Source organism: Symphalangus syndactylus, chromosome 19, assembly GCF_028878055.3.
Source record: "Symphalangus syndactylus isolate Jambi chromosome 19, NHGRI_mSymSyn1-v2.1_pri, whole genome shotgun sequence".
Classification (NCBI taxonomy): Eukaryota; Metazoa; Chordata; class Mammalia; order Primates; family Hylobatidae; genus Symphalangus; species Symphalangus syndactylus.
The window spans coordinates 62,774,112-62,798,981 of NC_072434.2; the positions used below are offsets into that span (position 1 = coordinate 62,774,112).

The window sequence follows — 24,870 nt, forward strand, 5'->3', positions numbered from 1 at the left end:
ACGCCCCAGATTCTGAACTTCAGTTAGACTGAGCTCTGGCCAGACTTCAGTGGATTCTGTTTCCTTGGTTCTCCCTCTTTATAAGGACTTCTTATTTTATTTATACCCTCTTCTAGATTAATGCTCCTTTGATTTGTGTTGCAGGATTTTTCTTGGTCCTTTTGCAGGGATGATAGCAGGAGGTGCCTCATTTACTCAGCCTGTCTGGCTGTGCCTGGCTTGTGCTCCAGGCCCTGGCCGCTGCAACTGCATGCTCAGTCCCTGGCGGGAGAGTGTGTGTGAGCAAGCGAGTGCAGGGTCTGGCCAGCCATTCTCAACACCAGCACAGGGGCAGGCTCCGTGCAAGGCTTGCAGCCAGACTAGGTGTCTTGCCCAAGGGGAACACGGTGGTGCCCAAGCAGAGGTGCCAACAGCTCCGAAGCCCCAGAAGGGATGTTACAACATGCTAATTAGCTCTTTTAGTTCTGCCATCTGCAGCTGGATGGATGGTGGCATGTTAACAGCTGGGTCAGTCCCTTGCCCTGCTCTGGCCTGCGGCTCCAGGGCTGGTTTGGCCCCACCATTGCTTCCTATGATGTGGAGCAGATGCCGGAAGGTGGTCTCCCACCTGAAGTTGGGTCGTCTCCCCTAGTGTGGCTGAGTCTGGGATTTTTATAGGCAGAGGATAGGGGAGGGGGGAGCTGTAGGTAGTATTGGAAAAGGCAATATTTGACTGGTTAAAAAACATTATTGGCCGGGCGCGGTGGCTCACGCCTGTAATCCCAGCACTTTGGGAGGCCGAGGCGGGCGGATCACGAGGTCAGGAGATCGAGACCATCCTGGCTAACACGGTGAAACCCCGTCTCTACTAAAAAATAAAAAAAAAAATTAGCCGGGCGAGGTGGCGGGCGCCTGTAGTCCCAGCTACGTGGGAGGCTGAGGCAGGAGAATGGCGTGAACCCCGGGGGACGGAGCCTGCAGTGAGCCGAGATCGCGCCACTGCACTCCAGCCTGGGTGAAAGAGCGAGACTCCTTCTAAAAAAAAAAAAAAAAAAAAAAAAAAAAAAAAAAACATTATTGAGAAAGAACCAATTGGATTGGGAAAGGGCAGGCAAACAAGAACAGAAGTTCTCACTCTGGGTCACGGGTTTTATCTGGAAGCAGCAGTCTGGTCTTTCAGCCTTCTGGCTGTTTTTGGCTTGAAGGTGGGGTTTCATCGGAACGCTTCTATCTGCCGAGGCATTTGTCTGACTCCTGCCACAGTTATATGGATATGTTGAGGTTTGTAGAGAAGGAGGATGGAGAGTAGATTAGTAATGTTCCAAGAGTGAGATTACAGTGTGTCAGAGTGTGGGGGGAAAATTAGACTTATTTTTTCCTAAATGGGATATAACACTGTGAAATTCAGTTTTCAACTGAATGCCCTGCAATTCTCCTAAAACATAGTTGTTTCTTTAATAAAGTTTACACTAATGTTCGTAAATTCAAAAGACAAATTGCTAATCTGTCCACTTCAACTTTGTTTTATGTCCATTTCATATTGTTGTCTCTGTGGCAATTCATACTTTTGGCACCAGTTTCTGATATGAAATGTTAATTGTCTTGTAGTATCCTACAAAGAGTTCAATTGTAAGTAAATTATTGTGGCTGCTAATTTTTGAAAAACAAAATGGATCTCTGAAGCTAGGCAAGAAAAAGATTGTTATGCCATGTATTGCCAAATCTTGGTAGGTCAGAACCACTGGTAAATAATAATAATGAGTTAACAATTGTATAGCAGTTACTACTTTCCAGGCACCATTCTAAGTATTTTAAATATTTTAACTTTTCTCTGTAATCATCATAACTAATTATCTGAGGTATAGGTATCATTAAGATTACAACTTAAAATATGAGGAAAGGGAATCACAGAAAGGTATCTTGCCCAAAATCACACAGCTAGTAAATGAAAATGTTAGACATTGAACGCAGGAGGTCTGGCACTCACATTTCTGTCATTGCTGGTCACTTGTAATCCTGGCTTTACTTTCAATCCTCTTTTTCTGAAAATATGGGTGAGAACAACTATACTGACCTAGACTGAGCTCTTAGGGACATTTTATTACTCATACCCTGTTTTCTTGGAAAACTGACCTCGTGGCCTGATAATTCGTGAGCATCCTTATTGGTAGTACATTTCATGCAGGAATTCTAAATTAAGTGACAATTAATTTACAACTTACAAGGAGTAAGTTGAGGCATTCCAATGCAGTGTCACATGCTTCCCCTTGTAGGCAGAATTAGATGGCTCATGACGAAAAACCTCACCATCTAAAAGAATATTCAGGCTGTGGCCTCCCTTATTCCTATTGCCAGCATCAGGATTTGTCATCCATCATAAGCCTAGATGAAACACCCTTCCGGCTCCAATTTTAAGCGGATTTTTGTGTAGGATGTAACAAATGATAACAAAGGGAATTTGTCATTTCTTTGCTGGTTGAAGTTCAAGGTGCAGATCACTCAGATTTTTGAAATTTAAAAGTCTGTGTTTAGTTTCATTTATACCTCTACCATGCCTGTTTTGGGCCCTGAAGCATCAGTGGAAAAGAAAAGGGACTCTAACATTTTAAAAACATTAGGAACAATCACAAAATTGTTGCTAGGACTGATAAAGTCAACTACTGTTTCTAAATTAATGTTTAGAGTATACTAGTCTTCAATAAACTGAACATAATGGGGACATATAATCTGTCACAGACTTTGGAATGTAACAAAGGTAAACTTTATGGGAAATATTTGTTCCTTGTAATGCCTTTGAAAAGCCTCCTTTGTATCATGTCATACATCTTGAGTCTTCCTTTGCTTGTCTGCCCTAGAACAACTGGAGCAATAGCACATGAATGCAAATTTCAAGAAGCACTGGTGTGCAGCATCTTAGAGATCTCTCTTATAAAATGAATTCCATCATACGTTTTCATCTTAGTTTCAAAGATCTATGAGGAATGAAAAAAATGGTAATAATCAAAAGCCTACAGAGTGTTAAAGAACTACAGATGTAATTAATTGTTTCAAGTAAAATTCCTTTTACCTTGAAATCCCCATACCTGTTATTGATCAATCACCTATACTTATTTAGTGAAATTCCACTGGAATCTGCAGTTTCAACTGATTCTTTATTATTTTAAATTATTTAACTTGATTATAGTGCCCCCAAACAATTTTGTTCAGATTGAAATGCTCACATTTAGGGAAACAGAAGCAATAGTAACAAGAGAAACAGTAGAACAAAGGTCATTTAAACAACAAATTTGCCAAATAACATCACTTTATTGGCTTATTTCCCCTTAGAGCTTTCTCCGCATATAATAAAATTTTTAATGTATAAAATTTAATCTAACTTGATATATCAAGTAACCATTTTCTTTTGTTTCCCACTTGTGTCTAAAATACAAAAAAAAAGTTAGAAAAGATTATATGGTGGCTTTACTTAAAAATGGTTAAATATGTGTCAGATATATAAAGATTCATCTCAATCCCTTAAAGTACTTATAATACTATTTTCATGTTTATAATACTATGAAGTCAGCATTTGTATTTAGAATAATGACCCCAAGATTACATAGAGATAGATAGGTAAATTAATTCAGAAAAAGGATACGGAAGGTCTTTTATATGCTAGACATTATGTTATGGTTCTGGGCATACAGAATGAATAACAGTTTTATTTACACAAAAAAAGGTATCCCAAAATATCAGCCTAGGGAAGAAAAGAAGGGGCCATCTGGACAACACCAAGCTTTTACCTGATGATGGAATAGATATTTTAATGTTCCATCCCTATGTAAAAGTATATTTCTTCCTCCCTCCTTCTACTTCTAGTACCAATATCATTGTGAAATGATTAAATAGATCTGTAGAGAAAGGAAGTATAAGGCCAGTGAGAGTGGGGAAACAGAACATTAAAGAGAGGAAACTGCACATTTAATAATTATCCAGAATCTTTTGCTAAAAATATCTAGTTAAGATTTTCACATATATGTCCTGTATGTGTGAAACTATATTTTCATATGATAATATTTTATGTATAAATATAAATGGTTGTGACATGACAATGCAATGATACCTAGAATGAAAACTTAGGTTATATTACTACTTTTTACATTCCTAATCTTTGAAGATTTAGTAAACCCGCATTTCTGTGTTCACTGTACAGTCTTTTTTAGAATGTTGAGCATTCTAATAAAAATATAATTATGAATAACTGAGTTCTACTTTTGTACTCTCATATACATTTAGAGCATTAATACTGGGTGAGCTATTATCAAGGAATTTGTTTTCCATGCCTTCATTTTTCTTTTCTTTTCTTTTTTTTTTTTTTTTTTTTTTGAGAGGGAGTCTCCCTCTGTTACCCAGGCTGGAGTGCAGCGGCGTGGTCTCAGCTCACTGCAACCTCCGCCTCCCAGGTTCAAGCGACTCTCCTGCCTCCCAGGTTCAGCGACTCTCCTGCCTCAGCCTCCTGAGTAGCTGGGATTACAGGCTCCTGCCACCACGCCCAGCTAATTTTGTGTATTTTTAGTCCAGATGGAGTTTCACCATGTTGGCCAGGCTGGTCTCGAACTCCTGACCTCGTGATCTGCCCACCTCGGCCTCCCAAAGCGCTGGGATTACAGGCATGAGCCACCGCTCCCGGCCCCATGCCTTCATTTTTCATGTTAAGAGAGAAGACATTTTTTCTTTTAGTGGCATTAAGGTTACTATAGATTTTCAGGAATAAAAGTAAACCCAATGGAGGGAAAATCTCTTCTATAGCAGATGGCTTTTAATATATCAAGGTTTTGCCATTTGTTTTAGTGCTTAAAATAAACATTATTTATAAGACCACTTACATTTTGATGTTACTTAATGAGGAATATGCATCATTGATTTGACTAGCTTAAGAGGTCATTTAGAACTTGCCCGTTAACAAGCTGTAATCTGCTGAGCACACAATGACTTTGTTTAAAATTATCTATTCAGAGCTGATCAATGACAATAATTGTTTTATACCAATCACTTTTGAAAGTTGCTAATTACTTTGAAGGACATGAATATGAGTCATTTTTCTTTTGTTTTCTTGAAGTCATAACCCATTCACCTTGAAATTCAGAAGAAATGTTACAAAAAATCATCTTGCTGCCTGAAAGTACATTTAAAAATATTAAAAGTATATTTACTAGTACTGGAATATCAACAGAATAGGCAAAATTTAAGATGTCATTTGTTTCTATAATAGGAAATATAGTACAGTCTCATCTATATTGTATTTTACAATATCAATTAGCTATTGGTTAAACTAGTCTCCCTATAATATAAGAAAATACCGTATTTTAAACTAAAGAACATGCATATACTCTCTCTCTTTATACAATATATATGTAAGGTGTTTTAAGTGGAAAGAGTGGGCTTTGGAGTAAGACAAACCTGAGTTTGTATCCTGACTTTCCATTTACTGTTTTACTGGTTATGTGACCCTGAGCAAATTACTTAACCTCAGTTTCTTCATTTTTAACATGGAGATCGTGCCCCATTCACAAGGATATTGTGAGAATAAAAGCAGTTAGCATAATACCTGGCACATTCATGGAGCTCAATATATTTTAGATCCTTCATTTCACTGATGGCAGCTTCTTCACCCACTCAAATGCTGTTTCCTCCAGATCTTTTTACCCACTCATCTCTAAGAAAGGCACTTAAAGACTGATTGATTATACTTTAGTGTGGATGAGTTTTAATTTTTTACCTTAACCATCACTCACTTATTACATTCTTTAATATCCAATTTTGAATAAAAGGAATTATCTTGGAGAGGAAGTTTAGCCAGCCTTTGGAGAGAGGTGTAGGGTGTCAGGACGTTAGAATGTTTTCTGAAAGCATACCAGTTGTAGGCTCTCTAGATATGGTTGGTGCTGTTTCCAGTAGTTGCTGGGTTTGGAGAAGGAAAGAGCCCATGTCGTTGGATTTTTTTCTTTTTTAATTACAGGAAACTCTTCTTACTTGAACACAAATTTTTCAGCCAATTTCAGTTTTTTTCCTTTAACGTCTCTTTCTTAGAAATGGGAATATCCATTTCTCTGATATTACCAAATCATAAACTCGCATTATTCTTCCTTCCTGTTGGTATGCCAACATGCATCTTTTGTGTTTTCTGGCACACTTAATCTTATTTTATTTATAATTTAATGATATTTTCATGTGATAGCCCCTCCCTTAATACTATTTGATATCTTAATATTTTCCTATGCAACTTGAATAACTTCTATTGCTGATGATGGATTTCCTGTCAGTACATGTATTTACAAGTGTTCCCTTCATTAATAAAATTGTTACTGTATATGCAGTAAAAGTATACTGAAACATTTGAAGCCATCCAACCAGCTATGTGACCTGAGGCAATTAGTTAACCTCTCTAAACATCAATTCCCTCTTCTATCAAATGAGGCTAGTAATAATCTCCACCTCAGAATGATGCTGTAATGATCAAATTAGATAAGCTAGGAAAATATGCACTTATTTGCATGTATGATTTATATATGTATACATATTCCAGTTGATTCTTCTTTTTTCATTAGGAAAGTGGTTCTATCAATTCCTTCTTTTTCTTTCTCAGCCATAATCTAATATTGGTAAAATTAGGGAGAGTTTCTAAATTGAGTATATAATTTTAGAGTTTTTTTTTTAAAGAATTGATCTTGCAAATAAGATCATTTGAGAAGTATTTCAAAAGACACTTTGAATACTTTTGTTACATTAGTTTGCTGTACTACTAGTTTCACTTTCTAAAGTTATTGTTGGCTGGGTGTGGTAGCTCATGCCTGTAATCCCAGCACTTTGGGAGGCCAAAGTGGGAGGATCACTTAAGGTCAGGAGTTCAAGATCAGCCTGGCCAACATGGTGAAACCCTGCCTCTATTAAAATTACAAAAATTAGCTGGGCATGGTGGCACATGCCTGTAGTCCAAGCTACTCTGGAGGCTAAGGCAGGAGAATCGTTGGAACCCAGGAGACAGAGGTTGCAGTGAGCCGAGATCATGCCACTCACTGCACTCCAGACTGGGTGACAAAGTGAGACTCTGTTAAAAAAAAAAAAAAAAAAAAGGCTGGGCACGGTGGCTCAGGCCTGTAATCCCAGCACCTTGGGAGGCCAAGGCGGGCAGATCATGAGGTCAAGAGATCGAGACCACCCTGGCCAACATGGTGAAACCCCGTTTCTACTAAAAATACAAAAATTATCTGGCCGTGGTGGTGTGTGCCTGTAATCTCAGCTACTCACGAAGCTGAGGCAGGAGAATCGCTTGAACCAGGGAGTTGGAGGTTACAGTGAGCCGAGATCACGCCACTGCACTCCAGCCTGGCGACACAGCGAGACTCTGTCTCAAAAAAAAAAATAAATAAATAAAATAAAATAAAGTTATTGTCTCTGATTTACTTGTTCTTGCAAGCTGTTTTGCATATTTCCAGTTAGTTTAGTAATCTCATACGGGGAGTCTGACAAAAACACTCCCTTATAATCTTCATGTTTAATATCTTTTTTTCTTTTGAGACCGAGTCTCACTCTGTCACCCAGGCTGAAGTGCAGTGGTGCAATCTCTGCTCACTGCAACCTCCACCTCCCCGGTTCAAGCGATTCTTCTGCCTCAGCCTCCCGAGTAGCTGGGACTACAGACACACGCCACCATGCCCAGTTTTGTATTTTTAGTAGAGACGGGGTTTTGTTTTGTATTTTTAGTAGAGACAGGGTTTCACCATATTGGCCAGGCTAGTCTCGAACTCCTGACTTTGTGATCTGCCTGCCTTGGCCTCCCGAAATCCTGGAATTACAGATGTGAGCCACCATGCCCAGCTGAGTTTAATATCTTAAATTGTAAAATGATTATAAATGACCTTTAAAATGGCCATGTTTTAAAACAGAGAAAAATAATCAGAATTTAAGTAAACAATTTTTCCAGTTTATTTTTTATTGATCCAATATTCAACTTATACAAATTTTATACTAAATATTTTTTAGTTAAAAAAAAGTAGGCTTTGGGGATAAAACCCAGTGGACTGGTGCTTAGTCTCCATATTTCCCTTTCCTATTAAAAAAAAATGTTTAGGGAAGACATGTGTTCTTCTAGCCTAGCAAACTGTGCTAAAATTGGGAAGACTTCATATCCAAAAAGGGAATCATTTATGATACGTGAATCATTCATATAGATATTTAAACTGTTGGAAAATTTTAGGGAATGATGCCAAATCTTTATGCAAGACTAAGTTAATATTTTTCAATATGTGCTATTTCTTTTTCCTCTAATCCTTTAAATAATTTCAGGTATTTTTTCCTAATTAATATCATATATTATTTTGTTTGAGTTTTTCAAATAGGGGTATTAGAAAATATAGCAAAGGTATTTATATTAGCAAAGATAGGACTTAAGGACAGTGACTGATTCTCATGGTTCCTGGGGTTGTATAAGATATCTAGAAGCTGACTTAGGTATGGTCTCTCAGACCCCTAACATTCCTCTCATCCAAAAAAAAACACCCTACTTTGATGATATGTTCTAGTAAAAATAAAACTGTTTGAATGTCAGCATTGAAGTAAAAGATGTAAGAAGCAGATAATTTCAATAAAATTTTTCTTTTATTGAAAATCACAGTTCTCTTTGTTCTCAGTTCTATATTGCAATGGTTATGAGAGTGGGCTCTCTGAAGCCCTAACTTAAAATTTGATTCCTGGATTCATCCTAATAGCTGTATAATTACAGGAAAATTGTGTAACCTCTCTTTTTAACTGTTTCCACATCTGTAAATGAGGTAATGAGTATTTATGTCGTAGGAGTATTCTAAAGGTTAAATACATAAGTGTAAGCAAGAACCCTTAGATAGTGCCTAGCACATAAGAGCTCAATAAATGTTAGCTATTGTTGTTATTGTTAAGGAAGTATTAAAATGTCATAATTAAGATACAAGAATTTGTTTAAATATTTTGATACCACTGAATTTAAGAAGCCCATTAATGAGACAAAATACAAAAACTAAACGTGTATTTCAATGAGACCAAATGCAACCTTAAAGTGAGTTGGCTATGAAAAAAAAAATCTATTTGCCCAGGAAGTGGAAATGGTAGGAATTTGTAAAGCAAATTTTTATAAATCTTTCAATAGTTTAGTATTCTGTGAAATAACTATAAATAATTTAAAATAAATTATAATAGCCTATAATTGTTTATTTTTATAATATTTCATAAAAAATTTATGAGCAGAACCTATATTTACAACTAATATACTACAATATTAGTAGAAAAGCCCAAGACTTTATTTGATAGGAGTTATCAGCCATAATTACCTTAATTTTGAAGTGCCATTACATTTTTTAATAAAAGTGTTTAATGGCATATTTTATCTCTTTATTTACTTTAATAGATTCAGAGACGATGGCGAGGCTATAGAGTTCGGAAATACCTCTTTAATTATTATTATTTGAAAGAGTACCTAAGGGTCGTTTCAGAGACCAACGATGCAATTAGGTAAGTAGTGCAATCATCCATTCACTAGGGAAAACTTTGGAAAGATTACTCAATAGATGTTGATCAACACCATAGTTAGAAATATTTTTTTGTTTTAGACGGAGTCTTACTCTGTTGCCCGGTCTGGAGTGCAGTGGCGCAATCTCGGCTCACTGCAATCTCCTCCTCTTGGGTTCAAGCAATTCTCCTGCCTCAGACTCCTGAGTAGGTGGGATAACAGGTGCCCGCTACCACGGCTGGCCAATTTTTTTCTGTTTTTTAGTAGAGACAGGGTTTCACCATATTGGTCAGGCTGGTCTCGAACTCCTGACCTTGTGATCCGCCCGCCTCGGCCTCCCAAAGTGCTTGGATTACAGGCGTGAGCCACCACGCCCAGCTAAAAATACTTTCTAAAAGTCAGTGTTTAGGCAGACATTTTTGATAAAAAATATATATATGATTCTATTTACCTTAATTTATTATTATTATATTTAAAAAATCTTGTATCCTTCACTGCAAGTTATTTATGTGTGTAGTATCTTGTATATTTATTTATGTGTGTAGTATCTTGGTCCTATACAAAATAGTTTCAGGAAAATTATTTCATGATGAGATGAATTTATCTGTAAAATGATCTAGAGATGCAACATTAAATATGAAAAGCCTCAGATGTATTTGAGAAACATGTTCCATAGCAAGAACTTGCCTCTCCTAGAATAAAATGTCATGAAACATATTAAAAATGTCTGTTCACTGTCAGTTTTGATTTGTTTAAACACATAGGAGGATAGGACATAGATTTAGGATATGGGATCTGTAGAATTATGCAAAGTAACGGCATCATAATATTACTCAGCCAGCTTTTCCAAAGTTCTATATGTTAAGTTTCCATATTACTTTGAAAATAGTTTTTTCCTCCTGTGATATACCCCATTCTAATACCATATAAATGACCATATGCATATAGCACATTTTGATAAAAAAGAAATACTAATTAATAATAGTTGGTATTTATAGAATAGTCTCACTTCAAAATATTTTCTACATATATCATATATCATCTTATTTTACTCTTTTTTTTTTTTTTGAGACGGAGTCTTCCTCTGTCATGCAGGCTGGAGTGCAGTGGCACGATCTCGGCTCACTGCAACCTCTGTTTCTGGGGTTCAAGTGATTCTTGTGCCACAGCCTCTCGAGTAGCTGGGATTACAGTTGCATACCACCACGCCCAGCTAATTTTTATATTTTTAGTAGAGATGGGGATTTCGCCATGTTGGCCAGGCTGGTCTTGAACTCCTGACCTCAGGTGATCTGCCCACCTCGGCCTCCGAAAGTGTTGGGATTACAGGCGTGAGCCACTGCGCCCAGCCCCTTATTTTACTCTTTAAAGTCTTTGAACTAAAGAGAACAAGTAATTGGCAATAAATTATTAAAATAAAAGTTTTGTCTGAGACCCTAAAATAATATATAAGATATATATGAAAACTAATTTCCCAACTACTAACTGTCTCACATATGTTTTGAATATAAAGGGATCTGGTCTTTGAGGATTACCTATAGAGAAATTTGTTAATTTGATTTCTTTGGAAAGAGAGCAGTTAAGGTGGGAAGGCTTCAATAGGATTTAGTCGATTGGAGAAGTTGGAAAATTCAGAAACACATGAATCATAGGGGACTGCTGCTTAATTTCTTCTTGAAACATCTAAAATTCTAAAGACTGGCTGGCTGTCTACAAATGGCTGACTTTAGCTTGTCAGGAGGAAGAGCTAGTAGAGTTTGCAAGAGAGAAGAAATACGTGCAGGGCTGGAACTAGGGTAAGACAAGTGAGGCTTTTAAGGGAGGGAGGTGCTCACTCTCAGGGTCACACAGTTATCAACCTTGAACTTTCATAACCCCAAGAGTGAGTATGTCCTTCAATTCTGCACTTCAGGGGCCTTACTTGCTTCACTCTTGTCTGAGCCCTGAATAGAAGAAAGTCAAGGAGGCAAACAGGTGAAGAGGTGGTTTGGGAAAGGTCTGAATCTTCTATTTGACAGATATTTCCAGTAATTCTTATTTTCCTCCTGATTTTGATAGGAATATCTCTAGTCATTAGAGAGTCTGGTATATCAGTGTTGTAATTTTGTTTTAGAGTGGTATTCTTTAGTATATTACAGAGCCATTCTATTATTTCTAGCTCTCTTAGAGTTTTTTAAACCAGGAATGGAAGTTGACTTTAGCAAATGCTTTTTTATCATCTATTGAAATAATTATATAGGATGTTTTTTCTTTTTTTAATATACTAACATGCATAGAGCTATATCCTATTAATAGATGTACTAATATTAAACCATCATTTATTTTAGGAATACATCTAACCAGGCCATTGTTAATTATTCTTTTGAATTTTCACTAAATTATATGAGTATTTTATTTAGGATACTTACATCCTCTTCTGTATATGTGATTGGTTATACAGCGGTCCCTCTTATCCATGGTTTTGCTTTCTGCACTTTCAGTTATTCGCAGTACAGTACAATAAGATATTTTGAGAGAGAACAAGAGAAAGAGTGAGCGAGAACACCCATTTGTATGATCTTTATTATAGTATATTGTTATACTTGTTCTATTTTATTTTTTGTTATTGATGCTAATCTCTTACTGTGCCTGATTTATAAATTAAACTTTATCATAGGTATGTATGTATGGGAGGAAACATAGTATTTATAGGGTTCAATATTATCTGCAGTTTCAGGCAGCCACAAAGAGCCTTGGAACACATTCTCTGTAAATGACAGGGGACTAACGTAATTTTCTTTCTCATATTGCAATTGTCAGATCCTAGTGTCAGATTTTTGCCATATTTATTAAATGAATTAAGTAGATTTTTTGATATGGGGATTACTAGTCTTTGGAAGTTTAAAATAAATGTTTTTATAAAACTCCCTGGACCCAGAGCCTTTTGGGGAAGGTCAATCATTAACATTTCCAAACCTTAATTCAGGTTTTTATAAATTTATTAGAGTCCATTTTCTTTATTTCCAGATAATTATTAGTTCATTGACATTTAAATATATCTAATGTGATTTATGATATTTTAATTACAATATGTACTTTAGTTGTTTTAGTCCATTTCTCATTATTTAATTTGCTTATTTAAATACTTCTCTCTTTTGTTCTCGAAATTGTTAGGCTTATCTATATTTTTTAGAGAAACATCTCTCAGATTTTTTCTTTTAACTTATTTTTGTTTCCTAATTAAATGTTTTGCTTTCATCTTTAAAAGACCCGTAATTTCTTTGTTTCACAAATAATACATGCCCCTTGTAGAAAAACTGAAAATATAGATAATGTAAAAGAAACTAAAATAAAAAGTCATGTATAATTTCATCACTCAGAAATAAACACTATTAACTTTTTTTTTTTTTATTTTTTGAGATGGAGTCATGCCCTGTTGCCCAGTCTGGAGTGCAGTGGCACAATCTTGACTCACTGCAACCTCTGCCTCCTGGGTTCAAGCGATTCTTCTGCCACAGCCTCTGAGTAGCTGGGATTACAGGCGCCTGCCACCATGCCTGGTTAATTTTTGTATTTTTAGTAGAGATGGGGTTTCACCATGTTGGCCAGGCTGGTCTTAAACTCCTGACCTCAAGTGATCCGCCCGCCTCAGCCTCCTAAAGTGCTGGGATTACAGGTGTGAGCCAACGCGTCCAGCTCCATGATGGCTTTTAAATATTTTTTATTGTTGGAGATACAGTTGTTCTAAATTTTTGCTATTGTAAACATTGTGTTATTTTAGTACTACTACTAGTTAATAAGGAGTTTCTCACAGTTCTTGCATTCATTACTCTACTGCTTTTTTTAGTAATTAAAACATTTAGGCTACGATTTGTTTCCATGTGTATTATTGTCCACATTTAATATATTTTTACATATAATGTTCTTATATTCTAATTGCATTTTTTATATTCTCTTTGAAATTCATTTTTCAGTCTCCAGTGGCTTGGCTTTTTCTTGTAGTTTAAACATAAAACAAATGTATTTCTAGGTTTATTGTGTTATAGTCAGAAAATATATTTGGTGCAATTATTACCTCAGGAAAATTATTTAGTTTTTCACCTTTTATACACAGTCACATACCACAAAATGATGTTTCGGTCAATGACGTCTGACATTTATGACGGTGGTGCTATAAGATTATGATACTATACTTTTACTGTACCTTTTTTATGTTTAGATATGTTTAGATACACAAATAGTTACTGTTGTATTACAATTACATATAGTATTCAATTCAGCATCATGCTGTACAGGTTTGTAGCCTCGGAGCCATAAGCTATACCTAGGTGTGTAGTAGGCTATACTATCTAGGTTTATGTAAGTACACTCTATGATGTATGCACGATGATGAAATTGCCTAAGGATGCATTTCTCAGACTGTATCTCTGTCATTAGTTAAGCAACCCATGACTGTATTATTTTGTTTTGGGTATTCTCTTAAAGGCAAATGAATAGATTCTGTTTTCTTACCCAAGCTAAGTTTTTGTATTTTAATTGAGCAATAAAATGTTTGCTTTCATTATTGTAACTGTTTAACTCTTTCTAACTTATCTCATCTTGCTTTATGTTTCTGCTTTTTCTGTTTCCTTTTATATATAAACTATGATTAACATTATACATATTAGAATCATGGCCCTTCTGCACCTCATCTTCAGCTTCATTGAAAATTGAACTTAACTCTTAACTTTTAAAACCGGAGGGCCAGGCACAGTGGTGCATGCCTGTAGTCCCAACTACTTGGGAGGCTGCGGCAGGAGGATCACTTGAGCCCAGGAGTCTGAGGCTGTAGTGAGGTGTGATTGTATCACTGCCCTCCAGCCGGGGCAACAGAGTGAGACTCTTTCTCTAAAAAAATATAAATAAACAAAAATATTTGAAAAAAAAAAGAAACTGGTTATCCTTCCCCTCCCTGCTATTTAACACAGAAATTTCTGGAGGCTTCTTTCCACCGAAACACCTACTCTTTTTTTTTTTTTTTTTTTTTTTTTTTTTTTTTTTTTGAGACGGAGTCTCGCTCTGTCGCCCAGGCTAGAGTGCAGTGGCGCAATCTCGGCTCACTGCAAGCTCCGCCTCCTGGGTTCACGCCATTCTCCTGCCTCAGCCTCTCCGAGTAGCTGGGACTACAGGCGCCCGCCACCACGCCCGGCTAATTTTTTGTATTTTTAGTAGAGACGGGGTTTCACCGTGGTCTCGATCTCCTGACCTCGTGATCCGCCCGCCTCGGCCTCCCAAAGTGCTGGGATTACAAGCGTGAGCCACCGCGCTACTCTTTAAATATAGGCTTCTATCATCTCTTGCCTGTACTCTTAATTAAGCAAGAACACTTTAACAGTTCTCTTTTCTTTTGGTTTTGCCATTCTTCAAAACAGTGTTAAGAGAGATCTCTTTTAAGTCATTTTGCTCTGCTTCAAATCCATCAAACTCTCCCTGTTGCTTTTAGCATGTTACATATTTTAGACTGTCACATAGGTCGACAGCCCCATCTTCAAATGCTCACCCATTCTGAATGTCTTATCAATTTTTAGAAGCATCATGTTTCCTTAGACTTCCAAGCCTTTGCACATGCCATTCTCTTAATCCCTCATCTGCCATGTCAACTGCTCATCATTCTTTATGTTGCTGCTTAAACGTTGATAGAGTTGGGCCACTCCTCATCTGCATGTCCGGAGACTCTCAGACAAAGCTATCTTATGCCTTCTGTCTTATGGTATTATAATTACTTATGTGTTTGTCTTTACCTTTATATTATGAAATTGGTGGGTGAAAGGAGCTGACACTTGAACATCCTGTCTTAATTATCTTTGAAATCTCAGTGTCTAGCACAGTTACTGATATATAGTAAGTCCAAGGTAATATTTGCTGACTAAAAGCTTACTGAATGAAAGAATAAATGAGATTAGATGAAACTCCATTATAATTTTCACTTTGTCAAGCAGCTGCAATTTTGAGAATATTGCTTTTTTCTGTCTTAATAAGTCATGATTTAATACTTATTTAACAACTACTTTGTGGGTCAGGTACTAGGTTAAATGTTGTGGATACAATGATTAACATGGTAGATTCCAGTTAGCCTTTATAGAGCTTAAAGCTTAGTAGAGCAAAATTACAATATAATCATCACAAAACAGATAGCATTTATGATGTCTTTTTTTTTTTTTTTTTTTTTTTGAGACAGAGTCTTGCTCTGTCTCCCAGGCTGGAGTGCAGTGGTGCAATGTCGGCTTACTGCAATCTCCGCCTCCCAGGTTCAAGTGCTCCTGCCTCAGCCTCCCGAGCAGCTGGGACTACAGGTGTGTGCCACCAAGTCCGGCTAATTTTCATATTTTTAATAGAGATGGGGTTTTGCCATGTTGGCCAGGCTGGTCTCAAACTCCTGGCCTCGGGTGATCTGGCCACCTTGGCTTCCCAAAGTGCTGGGATTACAGGTGTGAGCCACTGCACGATGTCTTTTTATGTGCCAGAAATTATACTAAATTCTGAGAACTATTACAGGCAAGTATAAGACAATGTTCTCAAAAATCTCTGACTTTCAGAGATCACTCTATCCTCTAATATTCAAAATAAATATCGTTTAATCAGTCCTTCAAACTGGGATCCAGTGCACCTTCCCTTTCAATATCTCCTAGTTCTGAAGTAGCTTTTCTCTCTATTTATTTTCCTGATGGCATGTTTCAGTTGAATTCTCATTTTAGCTCTGTATTTCACTCACCTTTTGCATTTACCTTCTGCTTTTTTCATTGCTTCCTTCTCCATTTTTGATCCTAGTCAACCCCATACCATCATAGAAGCCTGTTGTGAGCTTCATTTCACTACAGGCTTTTTTTTGTTTTTTGGTTTTTTTTTGAGACAGAGTTTTGCTCTTGTCACCCAGGCTGCAGTGCAATGGCTCAATCTCAGCTCACTGCAACCTCCGCCTCCCAGGTTTAAGCGATTCTCCTTCCTCAGCCTCCGAGTAGCTGGGATTACAGGTGTGCACCACCACACCAAGCTAATTTTTATAATTTTAGTAGAGACAGGGTTTCACCATGTTGGTCAGGCTGGTCTCAAACTCCTGACCTCAGGTGATCTACCCGCCTCGGCCTCCCAAAGTGCTGGGATTACAGTCGTGAGCCACCACACCTGGACTTTAGGTTTTCAGAACTCTGACTTTACATATATTAAGCACTCCCATTCTATCCTCCATATCTACCTTACATTTAATCTTTAATATTTTCCATCAGCTTACATCTTTAAACTTTATTCTGGATAATTTCTTAAGATACAGCTTCTATCTTGCTAATTCTCTTTCTTTTGCCAGTCCATAGAGTTAATTTTGATGACTATATTTTTCATTTCTAAAAAGTACTGTTTGGTCCTTTTTAAAATTTGCCTAATCATTCTGAAATAATCTTATGTTGTTTGTTGTACGATTTTATTTTAAAAGATTTAAATAATCAAATATTTATATTCTGCGTCTGATCATTGTAATATTGTTCCGGTTGTTTGTATCATATTTCCTGATTTTTTTCTCGATGTGTTTACCATTACAAACATTTTGAATTCACAGTAAGCTGAACTTCATCTATAACAACCCTAAAGGCATAAATTGGCACAGTTTTCCTCTAGAGAGTATTTACGTCTGTCTTCCTTAAGCTATAAGATGCTACTGATCTAGAATCACTCTAGTCCCCTTAGAAAGTATTGGCTTAATATGAAAGGCTCAGGTTTCTTTCCCACTCCTATGCCATTAAATCTTCTGAACTCATCATACGAAAGTGTCTGCCTCAAGGTTACCTGACTTTGAAATTTGCTTGCAGGTGACTCCTTCTTGTTTTTTTTTGTTGTTGTTTTTGTATTCTTTTGTTTCAAGACAGTCTTGCTCTGTCACCCAGGCTGGAGTGCGGTGGCAGGATCTCAGCTCACTGTAACCTCTGCCTCCCAGGTTCAAGTGATTCTCCTGCCTCAGCCTCCTGAGTAGCTGGGACCACAGGCACGTGCCACCACGCTAATTTTTTGTATTTTTAGTAGAGGCTGGTGTTGAACTCCTGACCTCAGGTGATCCGACTGCCTTGGCCTCCCAAAGTGCTGGGATTACAGGTGTGAGTCGCCACGACTGGCCTCATTGTTTTGCTCATTTTGTTTTCATTGTCCTTGGAAGATTTTCATTACTTTCTTGGAATCCAGAAATGCATTACAATTTATATGTTGATCTTCTCCAGGATCTAACTGTATTACAAGAAGATTCTTGAGAACAGCTAATTTGCAATCCTGCTGAAAGCAGAAGTCTCATTTCTTCTTTTATTTCAGTAGTATTTCCAAATTTATTACATTATAATGAGAAAATGACATCTGTTCTATTTCTACTGTTTAAACTTTGTTGGGAATCTCTTTGTGACCTAATATATGGTGAATTTTAAAAATACACGGACTTTGAAAATAAAATATATTATCTTTTTATAATATAGAGCTCAAATTTTGTTCTTTAATAGTTCAGATTTTTAGATTTTCTATAACTTTTTTTAAAAAAACAAAAAACATTTTATTTCTCCAGGGCTTAGAGAGGTAAATTTGAATAACAAAAATCTTTAAAGTATATTTTATCATGCTTTTATTTATATTTCCTATAATGGAAGATTGCTTTATGAAGTTTGGTGCTAAGGTAATGGTTAATAGATATTCATGACTTAAATCTTCTTCTCTATAGTATTCTTCTTTGTGTTATTTATTTTATTTGCCCTTTATTCAACTTTTTGTGAAATCAAGATTCATACCTTGCTAAGTTTTATATGCATTTTCTTAGTGACTCTTCACCATTTTTTTTTCTTACTTTCAAATTATCAAATTTGATTTAGAGACCAGGAGTGGTGGCTCATGCCTGTAATCCCAGCATTTTGGGAGACCGAGGTGGGCAGATCACCTGAGGTCAGGATTTCAAGACCAGCCTGGCCAGCATGGTGAAACCCCGTCTCTACTAAAAGTACAAAAATTAGGCTGGGCACAGTGGCTCACACCTGCAATCTCAGCACTTTGGGAGGCTGAGGTGGGCAGATCACCTTGGGAGTTTGAGACCAGCCTGGCTAACATAGTAAAACCCTGTCTCTACTAAAAATACAAAAATTAGCTGGGCATGGTGGTGCCCACCTGTAATCCCAGCTACTCGGGAGGCTGAGGCAGGAGAATCCATTTGAATCTGGGAGGCAGAGTTTGCAGTGAACTGAGGTCCTGCCACTGCACTCCAGCCTGGGCAACAGAGTGAGGCTCCATCCCCCTCCCACCAAAAAAAAAATTAGATTTAGAGTGTCAGAATGTGGCTGGGATTTCTCTGTCATCCAAATAAGAGGGCCGTTTTCTTTCCTTAAAAAAAAAAAAAGTTAACCTTTGTCTTTGAGACAATTGTAAATTCACGTGCAGTTGTAAAAAAAAATACAAAGAAATTCTATGTTAACTCAGTACCAACATCTTGCAGAACTATAGTACAATATCACAGCCAAGATGTTGACCTTGATACAAGCCATCAATCTTATTCAGGTTTTCCCAGATTTACTTTGTGTGTGTGTGTATGTGTGTGTGTGTGTGTATAGTTAGGTCTATGCTAGTTTATGACATGTCCAGTTTTATATATCTCCCACTAGAGCCAACACACAGAACAGTTTTCATCTCCCGAATATCCCTTGTGTTGCCCTTTTATAACCACATTCACTTCTATTCTACCACACTCCCCTCACACCATCCCTAACTTCTGCCAACCATTAATCTGTTTGCCATTTCTATGATTTTGTCATTTCAAGAATATTATATAAATGGAGTTATACTGTTATGTCAAACATTTTATGATTGACTTTTTTTTCCATCCAGCGTTGTTCCCTAAAAATTTGCTCAAGTTGTTGCATGTATTGATATTTCCTTTTGATTGCAGAGTACTAGTCCACCTTGTGAATGTTTGATTAACCATTTACCCATCGAAGGATGTCTGGGTTGTTTCTATTTTGGAGATTTTATGAATGAAGCTACTACAAACATAGTGTACAGATTTTATGTGAGCACACATTTCTATTTTTTTGGAATAAATACCCAAGGGTGCAAGTATTGGGCCCTATGGTAATTGCATATTTAGTTTTACAGGGAACTGTAAAACTGTTTTCCTGAGCAGCTGTACCATTTTACATTCCCACCAGGAATGTGTGAGTGTTCCAGTTTCTCTGTCTTCACCAGTATTTATTATTTTTGTGTTTAAAAATTTTAGCCACTCTGATAGGTATGTACTGATACATTCATGAGGTTGTAATTGCATTTCCCTAATGACTAAGAAAGTTTAATACCTTTTCATGTGTTTATTTGCCATTTGCATATTCTTTTTTGAGAAATGTCTTTTCATGTGTTTTGCCCATTTTCTAATTAGATTATATTTTTATGGTTGAGATTTTGGGAGTTTCTAAAATTGTATTCTGGATGCATTTTTTTTTCAAATATGTGGTTTGAAAATATTTTCTTCCAATGTGTAGCTTGCCTTTTCATTCTCTTAGTATGATCTTTTCACAGAACATAACTTTTTAATTTTAATGGCATCCAGTTTTTGAATATTTCCTTCTATGAATCATTATTTTGGAGTCTAGTCTAAGATCGCTTTGTCTGTCCCTAGATCCCAAAGATTTTCTCCTTTTTTTTTCCTAAAAGTTTTATTGTCGCCCATTCTACATTTGTTTGTGATTCATTTTTAGTTCATTTGTGACAACGGATATCTAATTGTTCTAGCACCATTTTTTGAAGAGGCTATCTTTCCTTCATTGAATTGCTTTTGCACCTTGTCAAAAACAAGGTAGGTATAATTATGTGGGTCTATTTTTGGACTTTCCCTTCTGTCCTTTTTGTCTATGTGTCTATCCCACTGACAAAGCACACTATCTTATCTACTGTAACTATATAATAAACCTTAACATTGGGCAGGGGGATTCCTTTCACTCTATTTTTTTTCAAGGTTGTTTTTATTTATTCTCAGCCTTTTGCTTTTCCCTATGAATTTTAGAATAAGGTTATATATGTCTACAAAACACTTGGCTGGAATTTTGTTAGGAATTTAATTAAATCTGTGGACCAATTTGGAAATAATTGATTCATTTTCTTTTAAAAATAAGTTATATTCACTTATACTTATTGATATTGTACATGTGTGTTGTCTTAGTTCTATTACTTTCTTGCTATAGGTTTTCATGGTTAGGCTTTCAGCATATGTATGGCCTATGTATATATGCTTTAAATCTAATAATTTGGAAAATTTAAGCCTATTTTCAGTTCTGATAGATATCTTATTTTCTTAAAAGCATTTTCAGTATTTATGTTTTGACAAAAATCTATTGAATAGAGTTTGATTGAATACACACCCATAGTTTTACATATTTTTATCCTTAGACATAATGTGACCTGTCAGTTTATACATACATTTTTTTTCTTTTTTTTTTAGTTGAAGTCTTGCTCTGTTGCTCAGGCTGGAGTGCAATGGTGCGATCTCGGCGCACCTCACCCTCCGCCTCCCAGGTTCAAGCGAATCTCCTGCCTCAACCTGCCAATTAGCTGAGGCTACAGGCATGCACCACCATGGCTAATTTTTGTTTTGTTTTGTTTTTCTAGTAGAGACGGGGTTTCACCATGTTGGCCAGGCTGGTCTGGAACTTCTGACCTCAAGTGATCCACCCGCCTCAGTCTCCCAAAGTGTTGGGATTATGGGTATGAGGCACCGCACCCGGCCTATACATACGTTTTTAAATATCATGAAATTATTTTTCAATTGTATATTTGAGTTTTTTGGATTATTTATATTATTTATTTATTTTTTGAAACAGGTTCTTGCTCTATCATCCAGGCTGGAGTGCAGTGGTGCAATCTCAGCTTATTACAACCTCCGCCTCCTGGGTTCAAGTGATTCTTGTGTCTTAGCCTCCCGAGTAGCTGGGACTATAGGTGCGCACCACCATGCCTAGCTAGTTTTTGTATTTTTTGTAGAGATGGGGTTTCACCATGTTGGCCAGGCTGGTCTCAAACTCCTGACCTCAAGTGATTCATTGCCTTGGCCTCCCAAAGTGCTGGGATTACAGGCATGAGCCACCGCACCTGGCCTATTCATATATATATATGTGTGTGTGTGTATATGTGTGTGTTTGTATATATATGTGTGTATATATGTGTGTGTGTATATATATATATAGTTATTTTATTTTGTTTTATTTATTTATTTTTTTCCTTTGAGACTGAGTTTTGCTCTTGTTGCCCAGGCTGGAGTGCAATGGCATGATCTCAGCTCATTGCAACCTCCACCTCCCGGGTTCAAGCGATTCTCCTGCTTCAGTCTCCCAAGTTGCTGGGATTACAGGCACCAACCACCATGCCCGGCTAATTTTTTGTATTTTTAGTAGAGACGGGGTTTCGCAATGTTGGACAGGCTGGTCTTGAACTCCTGACCTCAGGTGATTCACCTGCCTCGGCCTCCCAAAGTGCTGTGATTAGAGATGTGAGCCATCATGCCTGGCTTATATTATTTTTGTTTCATGTTTATTTCTTAGGTTTGCCTGGTATTAATGGCTTTTATTGGTGCTCTCATTGTCTGATTTTCAATGTCTATTATTTTCTTTATACACTTTCATTTCCATTTCGTCTTGGTCACTTTTCTTAAATCTGCTCTCAATGTGCTTTTCTGTGCTTTCAGCATTACCTATTCTTTTTGCTCTTTCCAATGGAAACTTCATTTCTATGATGACTATATTTTTCAGTTGTGACTTTAGTTCTATCATCCTTTTCTTTTTGGAAATTATAATCATCCTTTTCTTTTTGGAAATTATAAATAATACAGAAATGTATAAAACTTAATATTACAAATACTTAGAGGCAATCACTAAAATTTGGTGTATATATATATATGCAGATAATGTTTTCTAGTTTGACTATTTATACAAAAATACCATGTAATAATGCTTTGTGTACTTAAAATTTTACGTAAATGCTATCTTGTCACATGTTTAAGTGTTCTATAATTAAACCTTTTTAAACTAACTTAACATGTTTGCAAATTCTATTTGTACGCATAGATTTTGTTTATTTAATTGCCATATTTTATTGATTCCTTGAACTTAACACAGAACTGATATATATGGGTCACCACTAATGTCTAAGCTTTATTCTAATTTTTTAAATTACCCTTGCTTTTTCTTGAATTATCTTTTTTGTTGTTGTTACTACATCAGTTTCCCTTTTCTTTTGCCACCCATTTGGAAGGTATATAATCCAAATTCTTTCTTCTACTGATAACCATCAAATTTTAACATACTGTATATTTACCTTCTTTCTCCTTTAAACGATAAAGCATAGAATACATTAAATATGACCCTCTATGTATCTTTCATTTTTTAATGAAAGAAAATTACTTTGGTTTTTACTTTATTTTTAAATTTGTTCCAGAATGGCATTTTTAGAATAGTTAAGAGCCAATACTTATTTAGATTTGTCAACATATTTTGCTAGTTTTATTGCTCACTGTTATTTTTAAATTTCACTTTTCCTTGTGGGTTCAGTTTTTATTTGCTGAAGGTAATCCTTTGGCATTTTTTCAGCTGGGTCTGTGAGTAGTAACTTTCTCAGTTTTATGCATCTTAAATTAGCTTTATCCCATATGTTCTATCGAATGATAGTTATATGGTTATAAAATTCTGAGATGACAAATTTTTTTTTCAGGTATTTGAACATATTATTTCATTACTTTTTTTTTTTTTTTTTTGAGATGGAGTCTCACTCTGTTGCCCAGGCTGGAGTGGCGACATCTGGGCTTACTACAACCTCCATCTCCCGTGTTCAAGTGATTCTTCTGCCTCAGCCTCCTGAGTAGCTAGGATTACAAGCGCCCACACCACACCTGGCTAATTTTTGTATTTTTAGTAGAAACGGGGCTTCACCATGTTGGCTAGACTGGTCTCGAACTCCTAAACTCAGTGATACACCCGTCTCAGCCTCCCAAAGTGCTGGGATTACAGGCGTGAGCCATCGTGCTCGGCCTTTTTTTTTTTTTTTTTGAAACGGAGTCTCTCTCTGTCGCCCAGGCTGGAGTGCAGTGGTGCGATCTCAGCTCACTGCAACCTCTGACCCCCAGGTTCAAGCAATTCTCCCTGCCTCAGCCTCCCGAGTAATGGGGAATATAGGCACCCACCACCATGCCCAGCTAGCTTTTGTGTTTTTAGTAGAGATGGGGTTTCACCGTGTTGGTCAGGCTGGTCTTGAACTCCTGACCTCAGGTGATCCGCTGGCCTTGGCCTCCCAAAGTGCTGGGATTACAGGCGTGAGCCACCATGCCCGGCATATTTCATTACTTTTTATCCTAAATTGTCACTGATGTACAAAGTGTGATGTTGGTTAAGCTATCTTTGGAAGACAGCTCTCTAGTATCTTTACATTTTTTTCTTTACTTTTGTAATGTCCTGTTATTTTACCACAATGTATCTAAGAATTTAAAAAATATGGACTGCTTTCTATCTGATGAGCTGCCTTAATTTTATCACTCATGTTTTCTTGTTTAGGAACTCATGTTTAGGAAAATTCTTAGCCATACTGCTATTGACTTGTCTCTAATCTCTAGTTTGTTTTTCAACGGCTCCTATTAGATGCATATTTTAACTTTTCTTTCTAATCACCTTGACTTATAACATCTTTTTTATGTTTTTATTTATATTTGTGCTAGGAGTAATTTGTATCTATTTTCCAATTCATGAATTTTCTCTTTAGTTTGTTATTGTCTGCTGTTAAACTCATTTACTGAGTTTTTATTTTCAATGAATATATGTTTAAAATTTTTGAGGGGTAGGGCTCTTTTAATAAAATCCTCTCCGCCTCTTTATTTCATGTTGCTATTCTCTAGTTTCTCTTTAAACATTTTTTTTGTTTGTTTCTTGTGTATTTTTAAAACTCTTTTATCTTAGGTTCAGGGTACATGTGCACCTTTGCTGTATAGGCAAATTGCATGTCACAGTGGTTGGTTGTACAGATTTTTTCGCCACCCAGATAATAAGTATAGTACCCAATGGGTAGTTTTTTTTATCCTAACTCTCCTCCTTCCCTCTACCTTTAAGTGGGCTCTGAAGTCTGTTGTTCCCTTCTTTGTGTTCATATGTACTCAATGTTTATTTCCCACTTACAAGTGAGAACTTGTGGTATTTGATTTTCTGTTCCTGCGTTAGTTCACTTAGGATAATGGCCTCCACCTCCATCCATGTTGCTTCAAAGGACATGATCTCATTTTTTTTTTTAATGTGTGGGTAGTTTTCCATGGTATATATGTACCACATTTTCTTTATCCAGTATACCATTGATGGGCATCTAGGTTGATTCCATGTCTT

General features: G+C 36.5%; 1 protein-coding gene across 6 annotated transcripts in view; it reads left to right on the forward strand.

The window, feature by feature from the left end:
* SPATA17 (spermatogenesis associated 17) overlaps nucleotides 1–24,870 on the forward strand; it is a 236,994-nt gene that overhangs the window by 45,389 nt on the left and 166,735 nt on the right. For all 6 annotated transcript variants that reach the window (XR_008649683.1, XM_055234603.1, XM_055234601.1 and 3 more), the window contains one exon: nucleotides 9,398–9,501. Coding sequence is in view for 5 of the 6 variants with exons in the window: in XM_055234603.1 (XP_055090578.1) it covers nucleotides 9,398–9,501 (104 nt within the window). In the remaining variant the exon portion in view is untranslated. The remainder of the gene's footprint in view (nucleotides 1–9,397; nucleotides 9,502–24,870) is intronic.